At 40.1% G+C, this 21,928-nt stretch overlaps 2 protein-coding genes across 4 annotated transcripts; both read left to right on the top strand.

The window, feature by feature from the left end:
* The first annotated feature begins 1,171 nt into the window (after positions 1-1,171).
* On the top strand, positions 1,172-10,775 carry atp6v0d1 (ATPase H+ transporting V0 subunit d1). The gene is made up of 8 exons (XM_085156943.1): positions 1,172-1,381; positions 2,978-3,149; positions 3,388-3,566; positions 4,086-4,165; positions 5,532-5,609; positions 5,760-5,936; positions 6,114-6,191; positions 9,726-10,775. Exons 1-8 carry the CDS (start codon positions 1,255-1,257, stop codon positions 9,885-9,887), a joined length of 1,053 nt encoding a protein of 350 aa, XP_085013069.1. The 5' UTR covers positions 1,172-1,254; the 3' UTR covers positions 9,888-10,775.
* Positions 10,776-17,986: 7,211 nt separating this feature from the next.
* Positions 17,987-21,375, top strand: foxr1 (forkhead box R1). Of its 3 annotated transcripts, none has more exons than XR_014874160.1 (7): positions 17,987-18,171; positions 18,323-18,415; positions 19,035-19,264; positions 19,667-19,735; positions 20,499-20,626; positions 20,817-21,027; positions 21,227-21,375. XR_014874160.1 is itself a non-coding variant. In XM_085160079.1 (7 exons), the coding sequence occupies exons 1-7, from the start codon at positions 18,039-18,041 to the stop codon at positions 21,253-21,255; spliced, it is 915 nt and encodes a 304-aa protein (XP_085016205.1). In that variant the 5' UTR covers positions 17,991-18,038; the 3' UTR covers positions 21,256-21,375. The 3 variants fall into 3 exon arrangements, 2 of the variants coding, with proteins under 2 accessions (XP_085016213.1, XP_085016205.1); XM_085160079.1 differs by having other exon boundaries at positions 17,991-18,171; positions 20,795-21,027; XM_085160087.1 differs by lacking the exon at positions 19,667-19,735 and having other exon boundaries at positions 17,989-18,171; positions 20,795-21,027.
* Positions 21,376-21,928: the final 553 nt, after the last annotated feature.

The raw sequence follows: 21,928 nt of genomic DNA, 5'->3' as shown, positions 1-21,928 counted from the left end.
GTATTCGCTATTTCATAAAATTGTAGCTATATCATATTCTACTGTTTTCAGTGCTATTTTTGTCTCTTCACTTTTTTCCTGCCTTGGTCACTGCTGTAGGATTTATTTATTTTATCGCATTTAACCAGAAACAAGCGAGATACGGTCGGGATTTTTGGTGTATCTTATTCTGCTTATAATAAAAAAATAACAATAATGCAACACACTGAAGGAAGACAAGGTTCATCCAGGTGCACAAGGAGGTTTATTGCGCTGAAACACAGCAAAACAGTTCTGTGTTACTGACAGCTGCCATTACAATAACTGGCCTGCGTTACTTTTGTAAAGGATTACATGTAATGGCCCTTTAGTAATCAGCCCTTAGTACACAGAGAAAATGACAGACAATAAACCAGTAAATAATAGACAACATAACATGTACTGGGTGGTTTATTTCCTATAACTTTAACTGAAACCAGCTAACAGAACTCTTTCATATTACTGATGGAACAACACAGTTACAGAGGCTAATGCAGGAGGCAAACATCACTTAGCTAGCACACAAACGTTACTAGCGTTGCCCACGGATAACGTGAAACAACTCTCTTATTCGGTCACATTAAACGCCATATAAACAAGAATTACATTTCAACCATGTTAAATAAGTATCAACTTTACATAAATGTATGTAGTGCTCGTATATTGCTCTCACCTGAAACACAGCAAAACAGTTCTGTGTTACTGACAGGTTCAATTAATATAAAGTGGCCTGCGTTACTTTTGTGAGGGATTATTTTGCCAGTCACCCATTTATCTGAGCCGCCACTGCCACCTACTGGCGAAACTAAATATCGCCCTAACATCACATCAGGGAGGAGCAAATGAGCTTTTCGCTCTGTGCTATGTTGCAAACTATTGTCACAACAATAGCAACAAAAGATGATGGGGGGGACCTTGTTCTTGATGCTCAAAATACTCAGGGTGCCACAACAACAGCTTGTTGACTGTGACAGACTTGGTCTCATGTTGTTTTCCTCTATTTGTGTGGATTGTAATGCAAAAACTAATATAAATATCATGTGCTTTGGAAACAGAGCTGGTAATAAAGCAAACTGTGAATACAAACAGCCAAAGTCATTTGTCAATACAGTAATGAAATCATGAGCAGGTGACTGATCAGATGACTGTCACGTGGTTCAGTCAGCTGATGCTAGTGCTAACCAGCCGGACTGAAAGTGAATCCTGTGGCAGAGACGGGTCTGACGGTCGGACAGGATGCCTTTCTCTGAGCTCTATTTTAACGTCGATAACGGCTACCTGGAGGGGCTGGTGAGAGGTTTTAAAGCTGGAATACTGTCGCAGGCGGATTATTTAAATCTCGTCCAGTGTGAGACGCTGGAAGGTGAGTTAAAATGGATAGCTAGCGGCTAATAGCTAGACGCCAGCTAATTCCACAAGCTAGCGCTTAAAGCTAGTTAGCTGTTAAACGTTAGTGTCTGTTTTACTGTTGATATAAGTCGTCCCAATTTCTGTTATAATCTAGTCGCCAAGCTCAACATCGATAACTGCCACACGTTAAAGTGAAATAATTTGAGACTGTGTTCGTCAAGCTTGCTGTCATATGTCTGTATCCTGCGTAGCTAGCTAAAATTAACCCAAGCAAGGGCCGGTGTTGTGCCAAAGTAGGTATCCCCGACAGAATTTGTTTCCCCTGTGCTGGGAGCACCAAGAAGTACTGAAGTTTTCATTTTGTGAAAAAGTGAAAAATTAGTATCGTTACATTACCATTCAGTTTGAGGGTTACAACAGAAAATTATATATTTATTGCTCACGGGTATCAGATGGGATTATTTTTTAACAAACCATTAACGTTTTGGCTGATAACTATTTTTATTCTCCTGTAACTTTACTATATAAAGAGCTAAATCCTCCAAAGTTTCAGGAGTAATGCGTCATAATAAGAAGTGTTTGTGAACGAAAAATCAGCAATGTGGGATACTGTTTGTCCGTGATTTACACAGGGGGAACAAATTGTGGCAGGATCAGCCTGATATTATTTGTATCCCACTATAACTTCGTTGTATAAAGAGCTAACATCTCAAAAATGTCAGGAGTGGTTAGTCATTATAAGAAGTGTTTGTAAACTAAAAATCAACAATGTGGGATACTATTTGTCCGTGATTTGGACAGTCCAGCGTGTGCTTCCGACGCAGGGGAAACAAATTCTGTCGGGGATACCTAATTTGGCACAACACCGGCTATATTGCTGTTTATTGCTCACTTCCCAGTTTTAAGGGAAGTGAAATTATAGTCAGAAGAGATTTTACAGTGTTCCTGTTAACATTTTCTCTACCTTTTCTGTGACCATTCGGTTCATATCTTGCTAACTAATACTAGCTAACATCATTATAACTGAGATTTTCTTATAGCAGACGCTTCTTGTGTTATGCTCACCTGCACGGAGCGGGCAGGGATGAATTCAGTTCAGTTACATTTCAGCGTCAAATTACAGCACTCCCTTCAAGGTGTTTGATTAAAATTTATTTTCCAAGAGAGACTTATGAACGTGAGACAGATTAGGACACAACCAAGACCAGGTAGCCAAATTTCTAGTCAAGTTAGCAGTTGGGTTGAGAGACAGGAACAGCAACAAATGCAGGGGCACTGCAGCTGAAAGTTGGACCGCAAATCAGTTGAGAAATTGGTTTGAAAAGACAAAAAAATATCTTGTCAGTGAAGTGCAAAATTCTTTATAGAAAATAAAAGCTGCCGTACAACACTGCAAGTCTACATTTAACAATTCTTAAATAACCAAGTAAGGTAACATTATGGGGAAACCTTCATACTGCTTTTTGTTGTATTAGCCAGCATCTAAACAAACTATGTTTCTTTGTATGTTAATATAAAACTAGATTTATAGCCACAGATTTTTAGCAGTTCTAGTTTCAAACTTTAACCCTTAGAATAATAGAGCCCTGACTAACTGTTTGTCCTACAGACTTGAAGCTCCACCTGCAGAGCACAGACTATGGCAGCTTCTTGGCAAACGAGGCGTCTCCTCTCACCGTGTCCGTTATTGACGACAAGCTAAAGGAGAAGATGGTGGTGGAGTTTCGCCACATGAGAAACCAGTCATATGAACCGCTGGCCAGCTTCATGGACTTCATCACGTAAGCTAAACCGGTCGAGTTGAATTGAGTACAGACGTCTGTTAGCACAATTTCTGAATATCATATTATTAATTAATTTAAAATTTGGCACTGTCATGTAAATAACAGTAGACACTGCAGTACTTTGAAGTACTGTAAAGTATTTGCCCTTAATCGGTAAAGTAACATTTCTGTTCTATAAAGTATAACAGTGTAGAACATTTGTGACGATCCCTCCCCTCCTTCCTTTGGGCTTTAGCTACAGCTATATGATCGATAACGTCATCCTGCTGATCACGGGCACTCTGCACCAGCGGGCCATTTCTGAACTGGTGCCCAAGTGTCACCCGCTGGGCAGCTTTGAACAGATGGAGGCAGTCAACATTGCGCAGACCCCCGCCGAGCTCTACAATGCCATCCTTGTGGACACACCACTGGGTGAATATCTGTATATGACTTTTCCATCATCATAATAATATTCAGGGGTTTTATGCAATAAGAACAGGCCCTCAAAAAAAACTTTATCACTCCCCTAAATCTAAAACTCAAATTGGTTTTCACAACGGTGGCTCTGCCCTTTTCAAGTTTATTAATTTTCTTTCTTTGGTTTCCTGTTTAAAAAAGAAAAAAGAAAAAAAAGACGTGAGTCGCTTATAGTTTGGCTGAAAGTTGTCACTCTCATTTGGTCAAGGTAACTCTCACGCACCTTCAGTCGGTGTAGCGTTTAGCTTTCACTTTTCAAAGCAGTAACATAATGTTTGTCTTTATGCGACACATTTGTATTGACATCTGTGTATCATACTTAAGATAGCTTTATACCTACTCTGAATGGGCACCAACCAGCAGGGGTGTAAAACCTGAATTGTGATGTCTTATGTTGAACAGGAGATGGCGCCAAAGCTGAGGAAAACACTAAATATTGATTTCTGTTTTGTTTTTTTTTCTTCTTTTCAATAGCTGCGTTCTTCCAGGACTGCATATCTGAGCAGGACTTGGATGAAATGAACATTGAAATCATTCGTAACACCCTTTACAAGGTAGAGTTTATTAATAACTGAGCTAAGCTTTATTTATACAGTCATTGTCATTCCAGGTGAAATCACAATGTGTTGCAAAAAGCATAATCTGTCCACATAAGCAAGTGAATAAATAAAATGACAGCAAAAAAGGCAAAAATGTGACAGTAAAAGCTGAAACTCAGAAGTTAACTCAGTTAAAGAAACAGAAATTCAAAGACCATAATTACTCCAACAGAAGAAGAAGAAGTCAAAAACCAATAAAAATTAAATAATTAAGATCAACAGTAGTCGAGCACAATTGTTCCAACTTAAACATTAATACTGATAAAGCAACGTGTCATTGTATCGATCTTTAATTAACTCTCTGGCAGTTGTGTTCTAGTAGACAACTGCAGATATTGTTGTAGCTCCTAATCTTTCCAGCGTTTGTCACAGAATAAACAGTTTTAATAGTTCTGTGGATGTCAGTCTGGAAGCTGAGGGCAGAGAAGTTGTGATTCTGTGAGAAATTGTCAGACTTCTAGCTTTCACTTGAATAACCAGGAGGTATTAAGTTGCAAGTTACCAATGTCCTGTGAACATCCCGTTAGTCTGCCAGTCTGGCCAAATCATTATGGGCAGAGAAACACAGAATATGGTAAAGCACGTGGTATTTTCTGACAATTGATTTCGTATCAGTAAGAACAAGTTAACCAGTTTGTGCCCGTGGGAGTTGGAGATATTCTTAATATTTAATGGAAGCATTAAAAGTAGTTATATAACTGTGAAGGTTCTCAGTCATCCAGGTCATCGTAGTCTAAGGAGCTTGGAAAGAATAGTCTGGACTTCTTTAAGTAGCTTGAAGACGTTTCACCTCTCAGCAGAGAAGCTTCTTCAGTTCTAGGGTCAAATGGTGGAGAGTCCCAGATTTAAACTCTGTGGGGGTTACCCACCGAGAGGGACAATGGACCCCCTAATGATCCTCTACCCAATCACATGAGCCAAGGTGTAAAAACGGGTGTCGGTCACAATTCACATGATCACATGATGGGGTGGGGCTAGGTTTCACAATGAGCTCACCCGAAACCTTGGCTGATTGTGACCTACACCTGTTTTCACACCTTGGCTCGTGTGATTAGGTAGAGGATCATTAGGGGGTCCATTGTCCCTCTCGGTGGGTTACCCCCACAGAGCTTAAATCTGGGACTCTCCATTTGACCCTAGAACTGAAGAAGCTTCTCGGATGAGAGGTGAAACATCTTCAAGCTACTTAAAGAAGTCCAGACGCTTTTCTTTCCAAGCTCAGACTAGTTGTTACATAGTTTAAATTCAGAACTGGTGTGAAATTGTTATGCATTTATGTAAAGCTGTCATGTAAAATACATTAAGTAGATTTTGTTCTCAGGCTTATCTGGAGGCTTTCTACAAGTTCTGCTCCAACTTGGGAGGAACGACTGCTGACACCATGTGTCCTATTCTGGAGGTGAGGCCTCAGTCTGATTTAGGAACATGTCACTTGTCTTCCTTCTGGTTCTCTGGGAGGTCTTTTATCACTGAGCAGGTTTGCTCACGAAGACACTGAAGCGTCTTTAACTTGACTCATCACTGTTCTTCTTCGCCTCTGTATCTGCAGTTTGAAGCTGACAGGAGAGCCTTCATCATCACCATCAACTCATTTGGCACAGAGCTGTCCAAAGAGGACCGTGCCAAACTCTTTCCCCACTGTGGCAAGCTTTACCCAGAAGGCCTTGCTCAGCTGGCCCGTGCCGATGACTATGAGCAGGTCAAGGCTGTAGCTGATTTTTACCCTGTAAGTTCAGAAATGGCCTGCAGAATTCCCCATAGAAACATCATTGAACTCATATGTTTCAAGTTGTTTTCACTTTCATCTTCCAGTTTGTGCTTTGGTGTCTGTCATTGTCCATCGAGGTTCAATCTTTCAGTTTAACGTCTGTGTTAAAGCATAAACTTGTTCTTGCATCTTCAGGAGTACAAGCTGCTGTTTGAGGGCGCCGGTAGCAACCCGGGAGATAAAACCCTGGAGGACCGTTTCTTTGAGCATGAGGTGAAGCACATGCATCCCTCCCTCACAAAGACCTTTTTACACCCAATATTAACCTCTGTCGTGTAATAGTCACAGACCTCTACATTTGAACTAATTGTTCAAAGCTGTTATTATTTACAGCATGCTGACTTTAACTTTGCTGGATTAATGCAGGTTTGTATGTGTGGTTATTAGATTCATTTTCAGTGATTTGTCTTGCCTTCAGAATATTTTATACAGCAGAATTTCTTACATCCCAGTAAAGCCAGTACAGTCACGACATGGTGTGAGTGTGGCTGCGTCTCACTGCAACACTACACACATCCAACTATTTGACTGTGTGAGAGCCTTAACCGCCTCACACAGGTTGTCCATATTATTATCCAAACACCTCACATCCCCATGATGATTGCTGGAACAGCTCCAGGTCTGAAGCCCGTCATTTCTCCAAGCCAGGAAAGTAAAAGGGGAGAAAAAAAATCTGACTGTCCAACTAGAACACTCCGATATCAGGTTTTGAGAACCCCAGAAATGCTCAAAATAAAGCGATTTGTTACCATTATTCACATTCTTTTATTATGAATCATGCCGCTTAACTGTGCAGCACCCCACGTTGTGCATTACTCCAAAGGACAGTGAGGAAAAACACATAAACCGATATTAAACATGATACAAAGGTTGTTTCTGTCCATCTGGACGTAGCATTTCTCCCACTGAAAACGTCCAGATGAACAGAATCGACCTTTGGGGATTTACTTACCTGGATGATCAAGCATGCATCAAGACGATACTTATGGTTACTACAAAAGATATTCATCTATTATTAAAATATGACAAATTAACAATGGTAAAGTGTGGCGCATTATGAATGATGCGCATTGTGAAAACGTAGTGAGGACACATCGAGGTGTTCCCAGGCCACCCCAGGGAGATGATCCCTCCAGCCTGTCCTGGGTGTACCCCAGTGCCGCCTCCCGGTAGGACGTGCCTGGTCAGAACCTCATACCCAGATGCGACTGCCTCTGCTGGGCTCTACCCTGTGCTAAAGAAGAGCCCATCCATCCTTTAGAGAAAGCTCTTTTCTTCCGCTTGTATCCGCGATCTTTCACCTTTAAAAGAACTAACAGTAATAGTCTTAACAAGCGATCGGGCCTAGATTAACAGTTATGTTGTTTCTCAACAATGAAGCTCCATCTTGTGGCAGACGGCTGCATAACATTTACTGGCATTGGGCGTCAATGTAAAACCATTAAACGACTGGTACGTCTGATAAAGACTAGTGATGATTAGTCAAATAGTTTTTTCTATAGGCAGTAGTGATGGGATTTCCGGCTCTTTTTAGAGAACCGGCTCTTTCGGCTCAGCTCACTAAAAAGAGCCGGCTCTTTCGGCTCCAAACCGGCTCTTCAGGTTGTTTTGTTGCTTTAATTAATTTATTATTAACAATAATATAAAATTTTGCACAAAAGGAATTACTAATGTAAAAAAAAAGAAGTGGTTTTATTTATATGTTTATATATAAATATATGCGGTGGCCCCTAGAGACAAAACACGTACAAATTCTAAAACACATTTCTAGCGTTAACTGAACTTCCAAAACAGAGTTACCTAGATCACTTAAATTACACAATTGAAAGCATATGTGTATTGTTTGTGTATTTATACACAAGCACTCATATATATTCAAATAATTTAAAAAAAAAATGTTCATTTAACTGTTACTACCACACACCAAATCCGGTCGTTGGTACTTGCTGGCTTGTGTAGCCACTAGGTAACAAAAGCTCAACACTGCGCCCAGCATCCTGGAGCACTTCTGTTGTCTTTTGTATGCGTTTTGAGTTTTTACGTGCTTTGGAGTTTTTACGTGCTTTGTCTGTAGGGGCCACCGTAAATATACTTTTATTTATTCACTCCACATAAAATGTAATAAATAAATCATATAATACAAAAACCAACTATTCACATTTCAACTTTTAACTATTTAAATTTTCAAGTTTTTCCTTTTAAACAAATTTAAAGTAAAAAAACACAAAACACTGCAAACCACAATACGATTAAATGGTAAATGGCCTGCATTTGTATAGCGCTTTTCTAGTCCTTAAAGACCCCAAAGTGCTTTACACTACATTCAGTCATTCACCCATTCACACACGCATTCACACACTGGCGATGGCAAGCTACATTGTAGCCACAGCTGCCCTGGGGCGCACTGACAGAGGCGAGGCTGCCGGACACAGGCGCCACCAGTAGGCAAATATGGGGTTAGTATCTTGCCAAAGGATATTTGGCATGCAGCCAGGAGGCAGCCTGGGATCAAGCCACCTACCTTCTGATTAGTGGCTGACCTGCTCTGCCACCTGAGCTACAGCCACCATTAAATATAAATTAAAATATGAAAACAAAAAGAACATGCATATTCTCTGTCATATGGACCTGCATGAATAAATTTTCTGAATCCTTTATCATCTGCAACTGAAAATAGTTGTGGATGATTACTATACCTTTCTAATGTGACGTTGTTGTCCCTGGCTCTCTTTCTCTCTCCCTCCCGCTCTGTTCCTGTGCTACTGCTACCGCCCCTCCCCCCTCTTCCCAGCGTAAAGCACAAGGCTCGCATGCTGAGTGAAGCCGAAAAAAAGTGCGAGAGAGAGAGTGAGAGAAAGGAAAAAAAAAAACGGCTCGCGATAAGGAGCCGGCTCACATCGTTCACGTCAAAGAGCCGGCTCTAAGAGCTATTTCGTTCGCGACCGACCCATCACTAATAGGCAGAAAAGATGACTGCCACTCAGCCAATCAGTGCCACAATTGGGGAAAAAAAACAACTGTTATTTACAACTTTGAGCATCTTCAAATAATGTCCTTTCTTATAATTATCATAGCGTTGTTACAGGATGGCTTTGCTTAAAGGAAAAATCAACAAATGTGCATAATTGTCACTCAGACTAAGAACCTTTTACACTAGATTTTAAATAATTTTTGCTTTTGTTAGACAACATGGATATTTATGGTGTTTTGGGATTTTGTGTTTAGTTTCCTGTGTGGAAGTCATGTAAAGTCGTTAACATGTGGGGCGGCTGTAGCTCCGGAGGTAGATCATCTACTGATCGGAAGGTTGACGGTTCGATCCCTGGCTCCCCCCAGTCCGCATGCCAAATGTCCTTGGGCAAGATATGAACCACAAGTTGCATCCATCAGAGTGTGAATGTGTGTGAGTAGTAGTTACAGTGCTCATGTGAATGGGTGAATGTTGTACTCTGGCAGAGTAGTGCTGTAGAGGAATCAGTCCATTTACCGTTTCACTTGAGTTGCAATATGTGCAAAAAAAAGCTTAGTCCAGCATCTTGAGTAAAGGAATACCTGACAAGCTCTGCAATGATGAGTATCTGAAATATAAATGAAACTGAACTGCCAGTTTAGAAAAGATTGGGCTGAGCTAATAGAGAGATTGAAGTTGGATCCATTTGTGTCAACCTTGACCATGTCTTTTGTTTTCATTTTTTATTCTTTGACATCAGTACTAACCTTGTCTTTCCACCTCCTTTATGTTTGTAGGTGAAGCTGAATAAGCTGGCCTTCCTCAACCAGTTCCACTTCAGTGTTTTCTACGCCTACGTCAAGCTGAAGGAGCAAGAGTGCAGGAACATTGTCTGGATCGCCGAGTGCATCGCCCAGCGGCACCGCGCCAAGATCGACAACTACATTCCCATCTTCTAAGCCATCTTCTTCCCACCATCATTTCATTCAGTTTTTTTTTTTTTGTTCCCCACAGTCGCAGCCTGGTGATAAAGGCCCAGATGGTTTGATGCTCAAGTCCCACTTTCTTCACTCGTAGGTGTAAATTGGTTTTCAACAGTTGCTGTTGTGTGTATTCCTTTCTTGCTTGTCAAGTTAAATGATCCAACACACAAAAATACAACTGAAGGATGTACTGTAGTTTTGTTTTTGTTTTTTTGTTTTTGTATAATAGAAAGGAATGACATGATTCTGGTTCGTCAGAGCGACATCTTTGTTTAACCTTATTTGACTTTCAAATACTTGCTTCCAATCCTTGTGTTATGTTGCACACGGCAGCTGTTTAAAAAAAAAAAAAACAGTAGTGGAAGAATTTGCAATTCAATATGACCAGAAACTAAAGACACAGTACGTTGTCTCAGCCTGTGCAGCTCCAAGTGCTGAAACATGAAAACATCCCTCCAGGTTGTCTTTAATGTGGATTTCTGTTGGTAGTGCTACGTTTTCTCAGCATGTTTGGTGGTCAGTGTGATTTTTCTGTCAAAACCAATGAGTGAAATGTGTGAGGCCCTCCTGGTTTGTTGTCTAAGTATATACTAAAATATTGAAAATGAAACAGCTGAACAGGAACTTCTGCTCCAGCCTGAAGATTCTGTGAATAAAGTGGAATGAGTCAGTATCCGGGGCGTATGGATGACAGACGTCATGTTTAAAGTATACAAAGATATATAGATATTTAATGATGACTATCTGATTTTTGGTTTCTCCTGCTGTAAAGGATTTATTACTGTTTTCATCTGTTATTTGTGAAATGTGTATTGTAAATGTGACAGAGTAATAAACAGACTAATGCAGGTCTGTAGACCTCGAGGAACCGTGACATTATTTTGAGTTTTTAAATTTCCCACCGGATAGAATTTATGGAATTTCCTCCTGTGTGTGTGTGTGTGTGTGTGTGTATATATATATATATACATATACATATACATATATATATATATATACATATACATATATATATATATATATATATATATATATATATATATATATATATATATATATATATTATATTTATTTATTTATTTTAGGGGTGCAATGATACACAAAATTCACGGTTCGATATTTTTTCGATACAAAAAAAATTTTTCATGCTTTTTTAATTTGTCATTTATTAAAATTATAAATATATATTTTAACTCAAATGTACAGTTTTTAAATTTAATGTTGCTGAAACAACAAAGGGATAAATAAATAATATATAACAAATAATAATAATAAATCTATCTGATGGAGAAATCCCTCATCTTTGGAAAAGAGAGTTTATTACAGAGAAATGGCTCTTTCCAAATTAAAAGCTATACTATACGCTTCTTCTGGGCTATATTCTCAGCAGCATATTAAACATATCAGGTCCCCATAAGGAGAATCATGTGCTAACGGCTGTCTAAATGACTCGGGTAAAGTTTGTAGCATGCGTGCTTGTTGTTTTTGTCTGCTTCCACTTGTCTTTGCACTAGGATGATGTCGGAGTAAATGTGCAGTCATATACATTTTGTTCCCACTAGTGCTGTCAGCGTTAATCTGAAATGACGTTAACGCCACAACACGGCAAATCTCCGTTAACGAGCTACCGCGGATTGCCCCGTGCGTGGGGCCGGACGGCGTCAACACGTTAACAAGCAAACTGCGCTAACGCAGTAGTTCCCACCCATGTAATTGAGCATTGCGTGGCACATCCGACATACTGTTTTACTTTTGTTTTACTTTTGTGTTACTTTTGTAACATACGTCACATGAAAACCGAAATAGTTCCAAACGCCTCATCTGAATTAGGGTGGGGGAGGTTCAATTTGCCATGTTGCAACGAGAGCTTAACTTCTGTCTCGCTAGCTTGTCCTGCGCTCAGTGAATCTGCGTTCGACTACTGCGCCTAGGCTGCACTGTCAAGCACAGATCCACTGAGCGCTCAACGCAGACAGCATCGTCAGAAGGAAAGTTGATAGAATAAATTAAAAATTTTGTATTGTTCGATACATGTGCGCACCGAACCGAACGGTTCAATATCGATACGAGTATTGTGGCACCCCTAATATATACACACACATATATATATACATATATATATGTATATATATGTACATACATATATATATATATATATATATATATATATATATATATATATATATATACATATACATGTATGTATATATATATATGTATGTATGTATGTATGTATGTGTGTATATATATATATATATATATATATATATATATATATATATATATACACATATGTATGTATGTGTATATATATATATATATATATATATATATACACATACATACATATGTGTATATATATATATATATATATATACACATATGTATGTATGTGTGTGCATACGCCCTGCCCGTGATCAGGTACCCTGCTGGGGTAATAATCTGGCCAAAGGAGGAGATAGAAGCCACTGACATAAAGACAAGAAAGCTCCTTACCATGCATGGAGGGTTTCACCCCAAGTCCAGCACCCTGAGGCTGTACGCTAAGCGGAAGGAAGGGGGCCGGGGACTGGTGAGTGTCAGCACCACAATCCAGGATGAGACAACGAACATCCAAGAATACATCACGAAGATGGCCCCAACTGACAGTGTGCTCAGTGAATACCTCAGGCAGCAGAAACCCAAGAAAGAGGAGGGAGACGAGGAACCATCATGGAAGGACAGGCCCCTGCACGGTATAGATAGAGGAGGTGGCTGATATCCAGAAATCCTACTAGTGGCTGGACAAAGCTGGACTGAAAGATAGCACAGAGGCACTAATCATGGCAGCACAAGAACAAGCTCTGAGTACAAGATCCATAGAGGCTGGGGTCTATCACACCAGGCAAGACCCCAGGTGCAGGCTGTGTAAAGATGCCCCAGAGACAATCCAGCACATAACAGCAGGGTGCAAGATGCTAGCAGGCAAGGCATACATGGAACGCCATAACCAAGTGGCCGGCATAGTGTACAGGAACATCTGTGCTGAGTATAACCTGGAAGTCCCGAGGTCAAAATGGGAAATGCCCCCAAGGGTGGTGGAGAATGACCGAGCTAAGATCCTGTGGGACTTCCAGATACAGACGGACAAAATGGTGGTGGCTAACCAACCGGACATAGTGGTGGTAGACAAACAGAAGAAGACGGCCGTAGTGATCGATGTAGCGGTTCCGAATGACAGCAATATCAGGAAGAAGGAACACGAGAAGCTGGAGAAATACCAAGGGCTCAGAGAAGAGCTCGAGAGGATGTGGAGGGTGAAGGTAACGGTGGTCCCCGTGGTAATCGGAGCACTAGGTGCGGTGACTCCCAAACTAGGCGAGTGGCTCCAGCAGATCCCGGGAATAACATCGGAGATCTCTGTCCAGAAGAGCGCAGTCCTGGGAACAGCTAAGATACTGCGCAGGACCCTCAAGCTCCCAGGCCTTTGGTAGAGGACCCGAGCTTGAAGGATAAACCGCCCGCAGGGGCATGCTGGGTGTTTTTCATATGTATGTATGTGTGTATCAGAGGTGGAAAGAGTACTCAAAATTTGTACTCAAGTACTGTTACACTCGTTAAATTGTACTCAATTACAAGTAAAAGTACTGGTGTTAAAAAAATACTTGAGTAAAAGTACAAAGTACTCTTCTCAAAAACTACTCAGAGTATTAATTACTTTTTAACAGACCAATGTTTTATTCTGTCGTCAATAGCAGGCATTCAACTTGATTCACCAGTATAAATATTTATGTTCAAAGCACATTTCTCAGATGAACAAGGTATAGAAAGGTAACTTGTTTTGTAAATAAATGTAGATATAAAAGAAGGAATTTTGTTTGTTAAAACAATGACAAAAATGTTTCTGAACATGCGTAGAACTGTTTAAACTTTTCCCCATACACTGAACAACAGGCAGGTAAGTGTCTTAAACTCTTAGCATTTCTGTCACACTTTACTTTCTGAACCTTTTGTTCAGTTTCAGCAAGAGCTGGTTTTCTAAATTAACAGAGGCAATCCGACTTCGTTTGGCTGTGAAGAGTAGACCAGCACAGCTAAAAAGTCGTTCACACGTAGCAGAAGCAGGCAGAGCTGTGTTCAGTTTAAGAGAGAGGTTTTTGATGGCTGAGAAGGAGCAAGGTAACCATCAAGCTCAACTGCACTTTGCAGCCTTCTGAGATTGGTTTGGAGAAGAATTCATCTTCATCAGATGACTCTCTTTGCTGATCCTCACTCTCATGCTCTGTCGTTTCAAGATGTTGTTTGATGTATGTCAAGGCTGTAATTGCAAGTAGATAATACAATTTTGTTATTTAAATTTCAGTGATTATTCCTGAACACAAATTTAAAATCGGCAAATTCTCAAAAAGGATTGTTTAGTATTCAGGACAAACCATCAATAACTTACAATGTATTAGGTGAAATACTCACTTAAGCATGTGTTCAAATGTAAAAATACACAAAAATGGGATCACATGAATCCTTACCAGCCTCAATTACATCTGCTCTGTCAGTCCAGGAAGTCTTGAACTTGGGTAAGAGGACTGCAGCTGCAGCCAACTCTGGATCCTCCATCATCGCTCCAAAACACTTTTGAAGGCCATTTTGCAGGGCTCTGATGAGTGGCACACATGTCTTGCTTGATGTCTCCAGCCTGCTAAGTTTGGACAGTAGTTGTTGGATTACTGGCAGGAGCCATCCCATAAAGGAAGTGGACTCAGACTGAAGGATGTTTGAAGCTTTCACCAGTGGCTTCATGGTGGTACAGTACTCCCTAAGGAATGCAACTTCTGCAGGACTCAACCTGTAAGACACAACAACAAAACCCACCGTGACTATAATAGGGATCTTCTGATTTAATATTAAGAGTCTGCTCACGTTTTTAACCATCCATTAAGGAAAATTTACAAAATTTGCAACCATATTGGTAGGTGTCCAATTTTACTCACATTTTCACCTTGAATTTCTCACAAATGCTCCTGATGGCATCTTCCCCCTTCTCATCAATGATGCGTATTATCCCTTCAATGGCAAGGTAGGTTGAATTCCATCGTGTTGCATTGGGACGAATGATCTGTAGCTCACACTTGTCCTCTACCACTTCATTAGCCAAATGAGACCGGCCAGTTTTGTTCCAAATGGCCTGGCATTTTGCAAAGGTTGCACGGGAGAGCCTCTTGTAGGTTTCATTCATGCTCTCTGCTAGGGCAGCATCAGTTGTTGCCACAAGGTTTAGCAGGTGACATGCACATCGCTGATGAGGCGGGAGTTGATACTCCAAACCAGAGTCTTCATCAAGAATTGCACTTGCCTCATGGTAGTCAATATGGTCAGTCAGGTCAAGCGTTTCTGGGTCTGCTTCATCTTCAGCTTCATCTACGTCATTTTGTGCCCCAAACATGTGGAAGGCCTTGACCAAGTTGGATCCACTATCAGTTTTGGTTCTTACAACTTTGCCTCTAATCTTGTATTGGCAATGGATATCATCAAGCGCACCAGCAAGCATGTCAAATGTATGAGACCCTCTCAATCTTTTGCACGTTAGTGCTGCAGATCTTCTTTCCAGGGACTCTTCCTCTATCCAATGGCATGTGACTCCAAGGTAACTTTTCTGATGAGTTGACCAACAATCAGTAGTGGTAGCAACAAATTTGACTTTATCCAATGCTCCAACCAAAGTCATGTGATCAGCAGCTTCACAGATTCTGGCACAGACAGTGGGTCTGGAGATGACTTTGGCTTGAGGTTGTAATGTGGTAACCAATTCTTTGAAAGATGGCTGTTCTACCACTGCAAATGGCTGTAGACCCTCACATATGAAATTGATGACAAGCTTGTCAACAGTTGCTTGTGGAACATGTTTGTTTGCAGCTCTCAACATCAGGTCTGGTAACTTGGCTTCTGTATTTGCTGAGAGCTTGTTTGGTGTGGCTGTGGTCTTTCGCTGATGAGATGTTGATGCCACAGTGATATTGTACTGCTCAATCTTCGATTGATGTTTCCTCTGTAGAGATAAATATTATCATACGTCAGGTTCATACATTACTTCATAACATCACTGTGATTAACACTAAAGGAAAACACATTTTTAAAACATCATTCAACTAGACTTGAGCTAATCTTTGATTGTTTAGCATAGTATAAAAGAGTGGTGAATTTGGTCAAATCTTGGAGATATATTGCTGTATTTATTTACAAATGTAAACCAATTTTGAACGATCATTGCAAAAAACATGAATTTCTGTATACATTCTAAGTTCTGTAATCTGTATACTATCTGTAAAAAGAGTATCGACCAATGTATCAGTATCTAAATTTTTAACTCCTTTTTATCAGTATCACCCTAAAGTTTTCAGTATTAGTCAGGTCCTAAAAATACTAAGAGAGCAAAATATGTGTATATAGCAAATCTAATTTAAGAAAAGGGATCACATACACAAAAATGCTGCCCATACAGCTAACAAATAAAAACAATCCACATTATGTTCTTTAAAAAAATATCTCATATTGGGAAACATATAACCCTACTGATTAAGAGCCATGTCACTATGATAGACCTATATCAGGCCAATGATACTGATCAACTCCATCAATCGGGCTCTGGTACATGTCAGCTGAGAGCTGGAAGATTAATTTGAGATGCAGCTCAGCACTGTGTTCAAGTTTGTTTGTTTTTTTAAATATAGGGCAGCTGATTGTAGGCCTGTGAGTTTTAAATGACTACATATTTAATTTATTGTAATGACGGTGGTTATCCAAATAATAAGCTAAAACATTTCTATGAATTGTAGCTCAATTATGCATGCACACACACAAGCACATTAGCTAGCTCCATCTTATTTTAATATCAGGCTAACCAATGGCGGTGACAATATCTTAGCCAAACTAATAACCTTAACACACATGAAAAATAAGAAGGCAATATTGTACACGTATAGTTGTAAAACCTCTTACCTCAATGTGGTTTTTTTTAGATTAGACGCTGTAAACTGAAATGACTGTAGAGGTCAAACAAAGTTTGCACTTAATCTGGACGCTGACTCCTTTTCTGCCTCTGTACATGAAAAATTCCTCCAGGTATGGCCATGGGCATGCGTCCTCCGTCTCTTCTACGTCGTTTTCATGGTTGACAGTGTTGTCCTCTGTCTCCATTTTGGCTTCTTTGTCTCCAAATCTTCCGTCTATGAAGTAGTTTGTACTCCACCATTTAGCACCTCTAGATACCTGTGCCTGCTGCTGCAGCGGAGTTTATTCTTTGCTTACGTCTTAAATTGGTGCGGTTGCGATTGCACGGCCTTATTGGCTGCAAAAATGCAGACGAAAGGTTTGAATATTAATTCAGATTGTGGGCGTACTCAGTAGCGACTTTTGATTTTATAAGTAGCGAAGTAGATTACATGGTGTAAGTTGTACTCAAGTATGAGTAAAATTACACACTTGAAAAATTACTCATAAAAGTACAAGTACCCAAAAAATCTACTTAATTACAGTAACGTGAGTATTTGTAATTCATTACTTCCACTCCTGGTGTGTATATATACAAGGTGGGCCATTTATATGGCTACACCGTAATAAAATGGGAATGGTTGGTGATATTAAAGTCCTGTTTGTGGCACATTAGTATATGTGAGGGGCAAACTCCTCAAGATGAGTGGTGACCATGGTTGCCATTTAGAAGTCGGCCATCTTGGATACAACTTTTGTTTTTTCAATAGGAAGAGGGCCATGTGACACATCAAACTTATTGGTAATGTCACAAGAAAAACAATGGTGTGCTTGGTTTCAAAGTAACTTTATTCTTTCATGTATATGTGTGTGTGTGTATGTGTGTGTGTATATATATATATGTATGTATAATACAGGTGATGCTGTTTAATTGATTCAGACTGAGAATCTTGTTTTTGGAAGGTGTTATTTACTTTGACTTTTTACACCTGAATTGAAATTTCTGCTTACTGTAGACCTAAATGTGTCCAGTCGTCACAGGCTGCATCCTGTTAGGATTAATTGTGTCCAATTAGGCTGTTTAGCTCCAGCTGTTGTATAGACAGTCTGCAGGCCCCCACATTTAAGAGTTTCTGTTGCACGGAGAGGAACCAAACCACTGAAATGCATTCAGCTATGACCTTACAGCTTAAAACCAAAGCACAACTCTTTGACCTGCATTGCTCTGTTGGTCTGACTGACTGGGACATGGACAAGGAGCTGAAACTGGCTACAACCACTGACCAGTTATATCATGGTGATGGATTATTTTTTCTTCAGTAGTGTTTGCTCTTTATTTTGTCATATGGATGAGCAGTTTTTAATTCCTTCTGAAATAGCGAGTCAATCAAAATACACACCGTCAAGACGGTGTGTATTTTGTCATTGTGTTTGTGTGTCTCTGACAGATGACAAAGTGAGTGATCAGTATGTGGTCCAGAGGCCTTCTGTAAGAACCTCGAAAAGGAAAGATGAATTTATTTGGTACGATAAAACATCAGGTGAGCTGCATTGAGTCCCACCCCATAACTCGGCACCAAATGACTCCTTACAATCACTCTGTGTTTCTTAGTTTGCATTTGAAAATGTGGTTTGAATGAAATGGCAAACAGTCAGTTTAGGACACACGTTGGGCTGCTTTACACACTGAAGTGTGATTTGATTGAAATCCTTTTATTTATTTTCTACCTTAAAGCACGTTTCTTCTAATACACAAGGATGCAGTTCTGTTACCGTACTGAAATTATTTGTGCTTTGTGTTTGGCACTACAGTGCTGTATGCGTGTGCTTGAGTGTTGCATGCTCAGCTTTGGTAGCCTACCAGTATGCATTTACATCCATCCTTTATTGGGCCAGTGCACAGTGACAGACAAACACAAAAGATGCCTGCTTGTCAAAACTTTGCTCCACCACTCTGCTTTCCAATTTTATTTTATTTATTGTGTGTGTACTGTGAAAGGAGGGAAACTGTTACAAAGAATGTGGTTTTTAATGTCTTATCTGGAAAATGAGCATCCACATTGACACTCTTGCCTCTGATTTTTATGCTTCTGGCTTCATGTGTTGGAGAAATTATTCTTAAGTGATCACTGTAGCAAACTGAATATTTCTGTGCATCAGATACTTTTGTGAAACCAAACCTGTGGCTGCTGGTGAATCCCAGCATTGCCTGCCCGATCCAGTACAACGAGATTAATGCTGACGTGGGGCCTGTGTGTGAACCAGCTGAGGAAAGCCAAACTGGGCTCCTGGAGACCCAATGTCCCCTGACAGCAGAGCTCCAGGTGTTTTCCTGCCATGATTGTCCTCTCCAGGGGGAGCTGCTGCAATCAGTTTCTTCTGAGTACACGGTACACACTAACCACTCACAGCCACTCTATTATGCATCGCCTGTTTCTGTTTGCAGCGGCAACCTTACTTGGAGTGCTGGGTGTTTCTGCAGAGTCTCAATGAACATTTCATTTATTTTCTGGATTTGACATGTGAGCGTAGGATTAAACATTTGTGTTCATGGGCTATCCCAAGGCATTCATTAAAGACCAAACGCATTACCATTGACCAATAAACATGGGTCACAGGCCCAGTCTTCCATTATTTGGTGTAACTAATCAAAAAGTGATTTCAGTCTCCACATCTTTTACATTTATTTAAATACACGTTTAGAACATTGCATTTAAAAATCCTGTAATGATTGAAACAACCTGTATCTGTTAACGTTAACTGTCAATAATCTGACCATCACTGATGATTAGGTCAAGAATGATGTCATCTCCTCTCAACCCGTCAAGAGCAGACGTAAGGCGAGGACCATAAAGCCCAGGGTGAGAACAATATCTTTGACCTGAACCAGTTTCCTTCAGTGGGATGCAGGCAGCTCATTACTCGCCCTTTTTGAAGTCTTGAGAACCCTTTTTTCCTCAGACAGGCTTTTGTCCAAATGAATTAAAATGAGAAACTTTTCAATTAAAGCTACAGTGTTTTGGAGGAATTTAATGAATTGACCCAAACTAAAACAAATTAGGATTCGGTGTAAAATGTAATTTAACTGAGACGAAGTCAATGACGTGGCTGCGTATAAATGGGCATTTTGGAGAGACAGTTTCCTTAGTCCCAATAAAACTGCATCTACATATTCTGCAATAATTGGGCAAATGCCGTAGGCTCTCAGTGTTTCTCTTTATTGTCATTATTCTAGTTGCTCCTTTCTATGGTGCTTAACTACTCCCAGTTTTTGTGCATGTTCGAATTTTAAACTGCAGCCCCTCTCGCTCTTTCTTTTGCATTTGCGCTTGCTTGCAATGTGTTGCTTGCGCTCAACATTTCTGCCCGTCCGTGTTCAACTTTTTCTGTACACCATTTTGTGGCAACAAACCAATCACAGACTTGGATGCAAAAAAAAATCTGATTGGCTGTTTTGGTCTCCAATCAGCTCGAAATGCAATATCCCAGAATGCATTTCAGCGATGCAGTTCATTTAGAATGGGGTTTGTGAGTGCTGTCTTTCAGGTGTGTGAATGTTAAAATTGTTTCAACGTGAATGGGCTTTTGATTTTTGTGTGGGTTTTTTTTTTCTTTTCTTTTCAGGACAATAAGCCTCTTAAACCAGGCTGCTGGCCCCGTCCACCAGTCAATTACTGCATCCTCATTGCCTTGGCGCTCAAGAGCAGCCATACAGGGAGCTTCAAAGTCCAGCAGATTTACAATTTCACCAGGTTAGGATTTGATTGTCTAATTGCCCACAAGGTTACTTCACCTTGCATGCTAAATGAAACGCATGATTAGGTCTTTCAAAACATCAGATGGGTCCCTTTTCATTTAAGTTATGTTTGAACTGGATAAAACTGCTGCACTATCTGATGTGACTCTCTGCCCGTTCCCAGAGAGCACTTCCCATTTTTTCAGACGGCTCCAGACGGCTGGAAGAACACTATCCGACACAACTTGTGCTTCAACAGCAGTTTTCGCAAAACTTGCAACCAGCTGTGCAGAGATGGCAAGAGGAAGTCATGTTTTTGGCACCTTACTTTAGATGGCCAGCGGCGCCTTAAGGATGAGATCAACATGCTGACAGGAGAATCTTTAAAGCAGCTGGAGAAGAGCATGTCCCACCCAGGTAAATGGAAAGCAATCTTAATGTGAGGAAAGCTCATAGCTCCAGTTCACTGTCAGAGCTGGTAAGGATAATGGCAAGGAATTCAGTTTAGTACCACGTATGTAAAGAAATGGCTTTGGAATAAAACTAATTTTGAGTGTAGAATTAAGTTTGAGGTGCTGTTGGTTTGCAACAAATAACTGCTTTCTTTTTGTTTCAGATATAATTCGGAGCTTATTTCCTATGTGATTTCAGTTAAAGGGGGAAATGTGCATTAAACAGTAGCATAATAAAGCGTGGTGTAAAAGATCCATCTGATGCAGTGTTCATTAGTCCAAATGTATTAATCTGTCTTCTAAAAAAACAAATTCAAGGTTTGAAAAGTGCTTGAATTTCAGATGCGGTGCTTGAAAGTGTAACTGTATTTCATTCACCACAAATAACTATCGGAATAGTTTTCAGATATAAAAATTGAGTCGCAAAATTTCCCCACCTGGGCTGCCTTGCGCCTGTTTCAACGTGTGACCCCCGTCCCTCCCTCAGACAGTCGGTGATGAGTGCGCTAACATACCTGTAGGTTGCTGTTTTAATGAGTGTTTGATGGAAAAACACAAATTTTCCAGTACGTGTACGTTACACATGCGCTTTTTTTTTTTTTTTTTTTTTTAAATTATGATTATTTTGCTATCAAACTCACTGGAGAAATGATTGAAATGCACTGTGTGATGCAGTATGGCAGCGCTATTATGGAATATGTTGTGAACTTAGCTAACATTACTTAGCAGTGATATGAGTTAATTTACTCAAGTGAAAGCTTTAAACATTAGCCCAATACATAACTAGCCAACTTAGGCTTTCTGATTAACCCTCTGGGGTCGACAGACCCAGAGTCTCCATTTCAACTTGGGTCGAACGTGTGGAC

This window comes from Neolamprologus multifasciatus, chromosome 1 (genome assembly GCF_963576455.1).
Source record: "Neolamprologus multifasciatus chromosome 1, fNeoMul1.2, whole genome shotgun sequence".
Lineage (NCBI taxonomy): Eukaryota > Metazoa > Chordata > Actinopteri > Cichliformes > Cichlidae > Neolamprologus > Neolamprologus multifasciatus.
The sequence above is the reverse complement of the archived record's forward strand: the minus strand, read 5'-3'. Positions and strand labels throughout refer to the sequence as shown.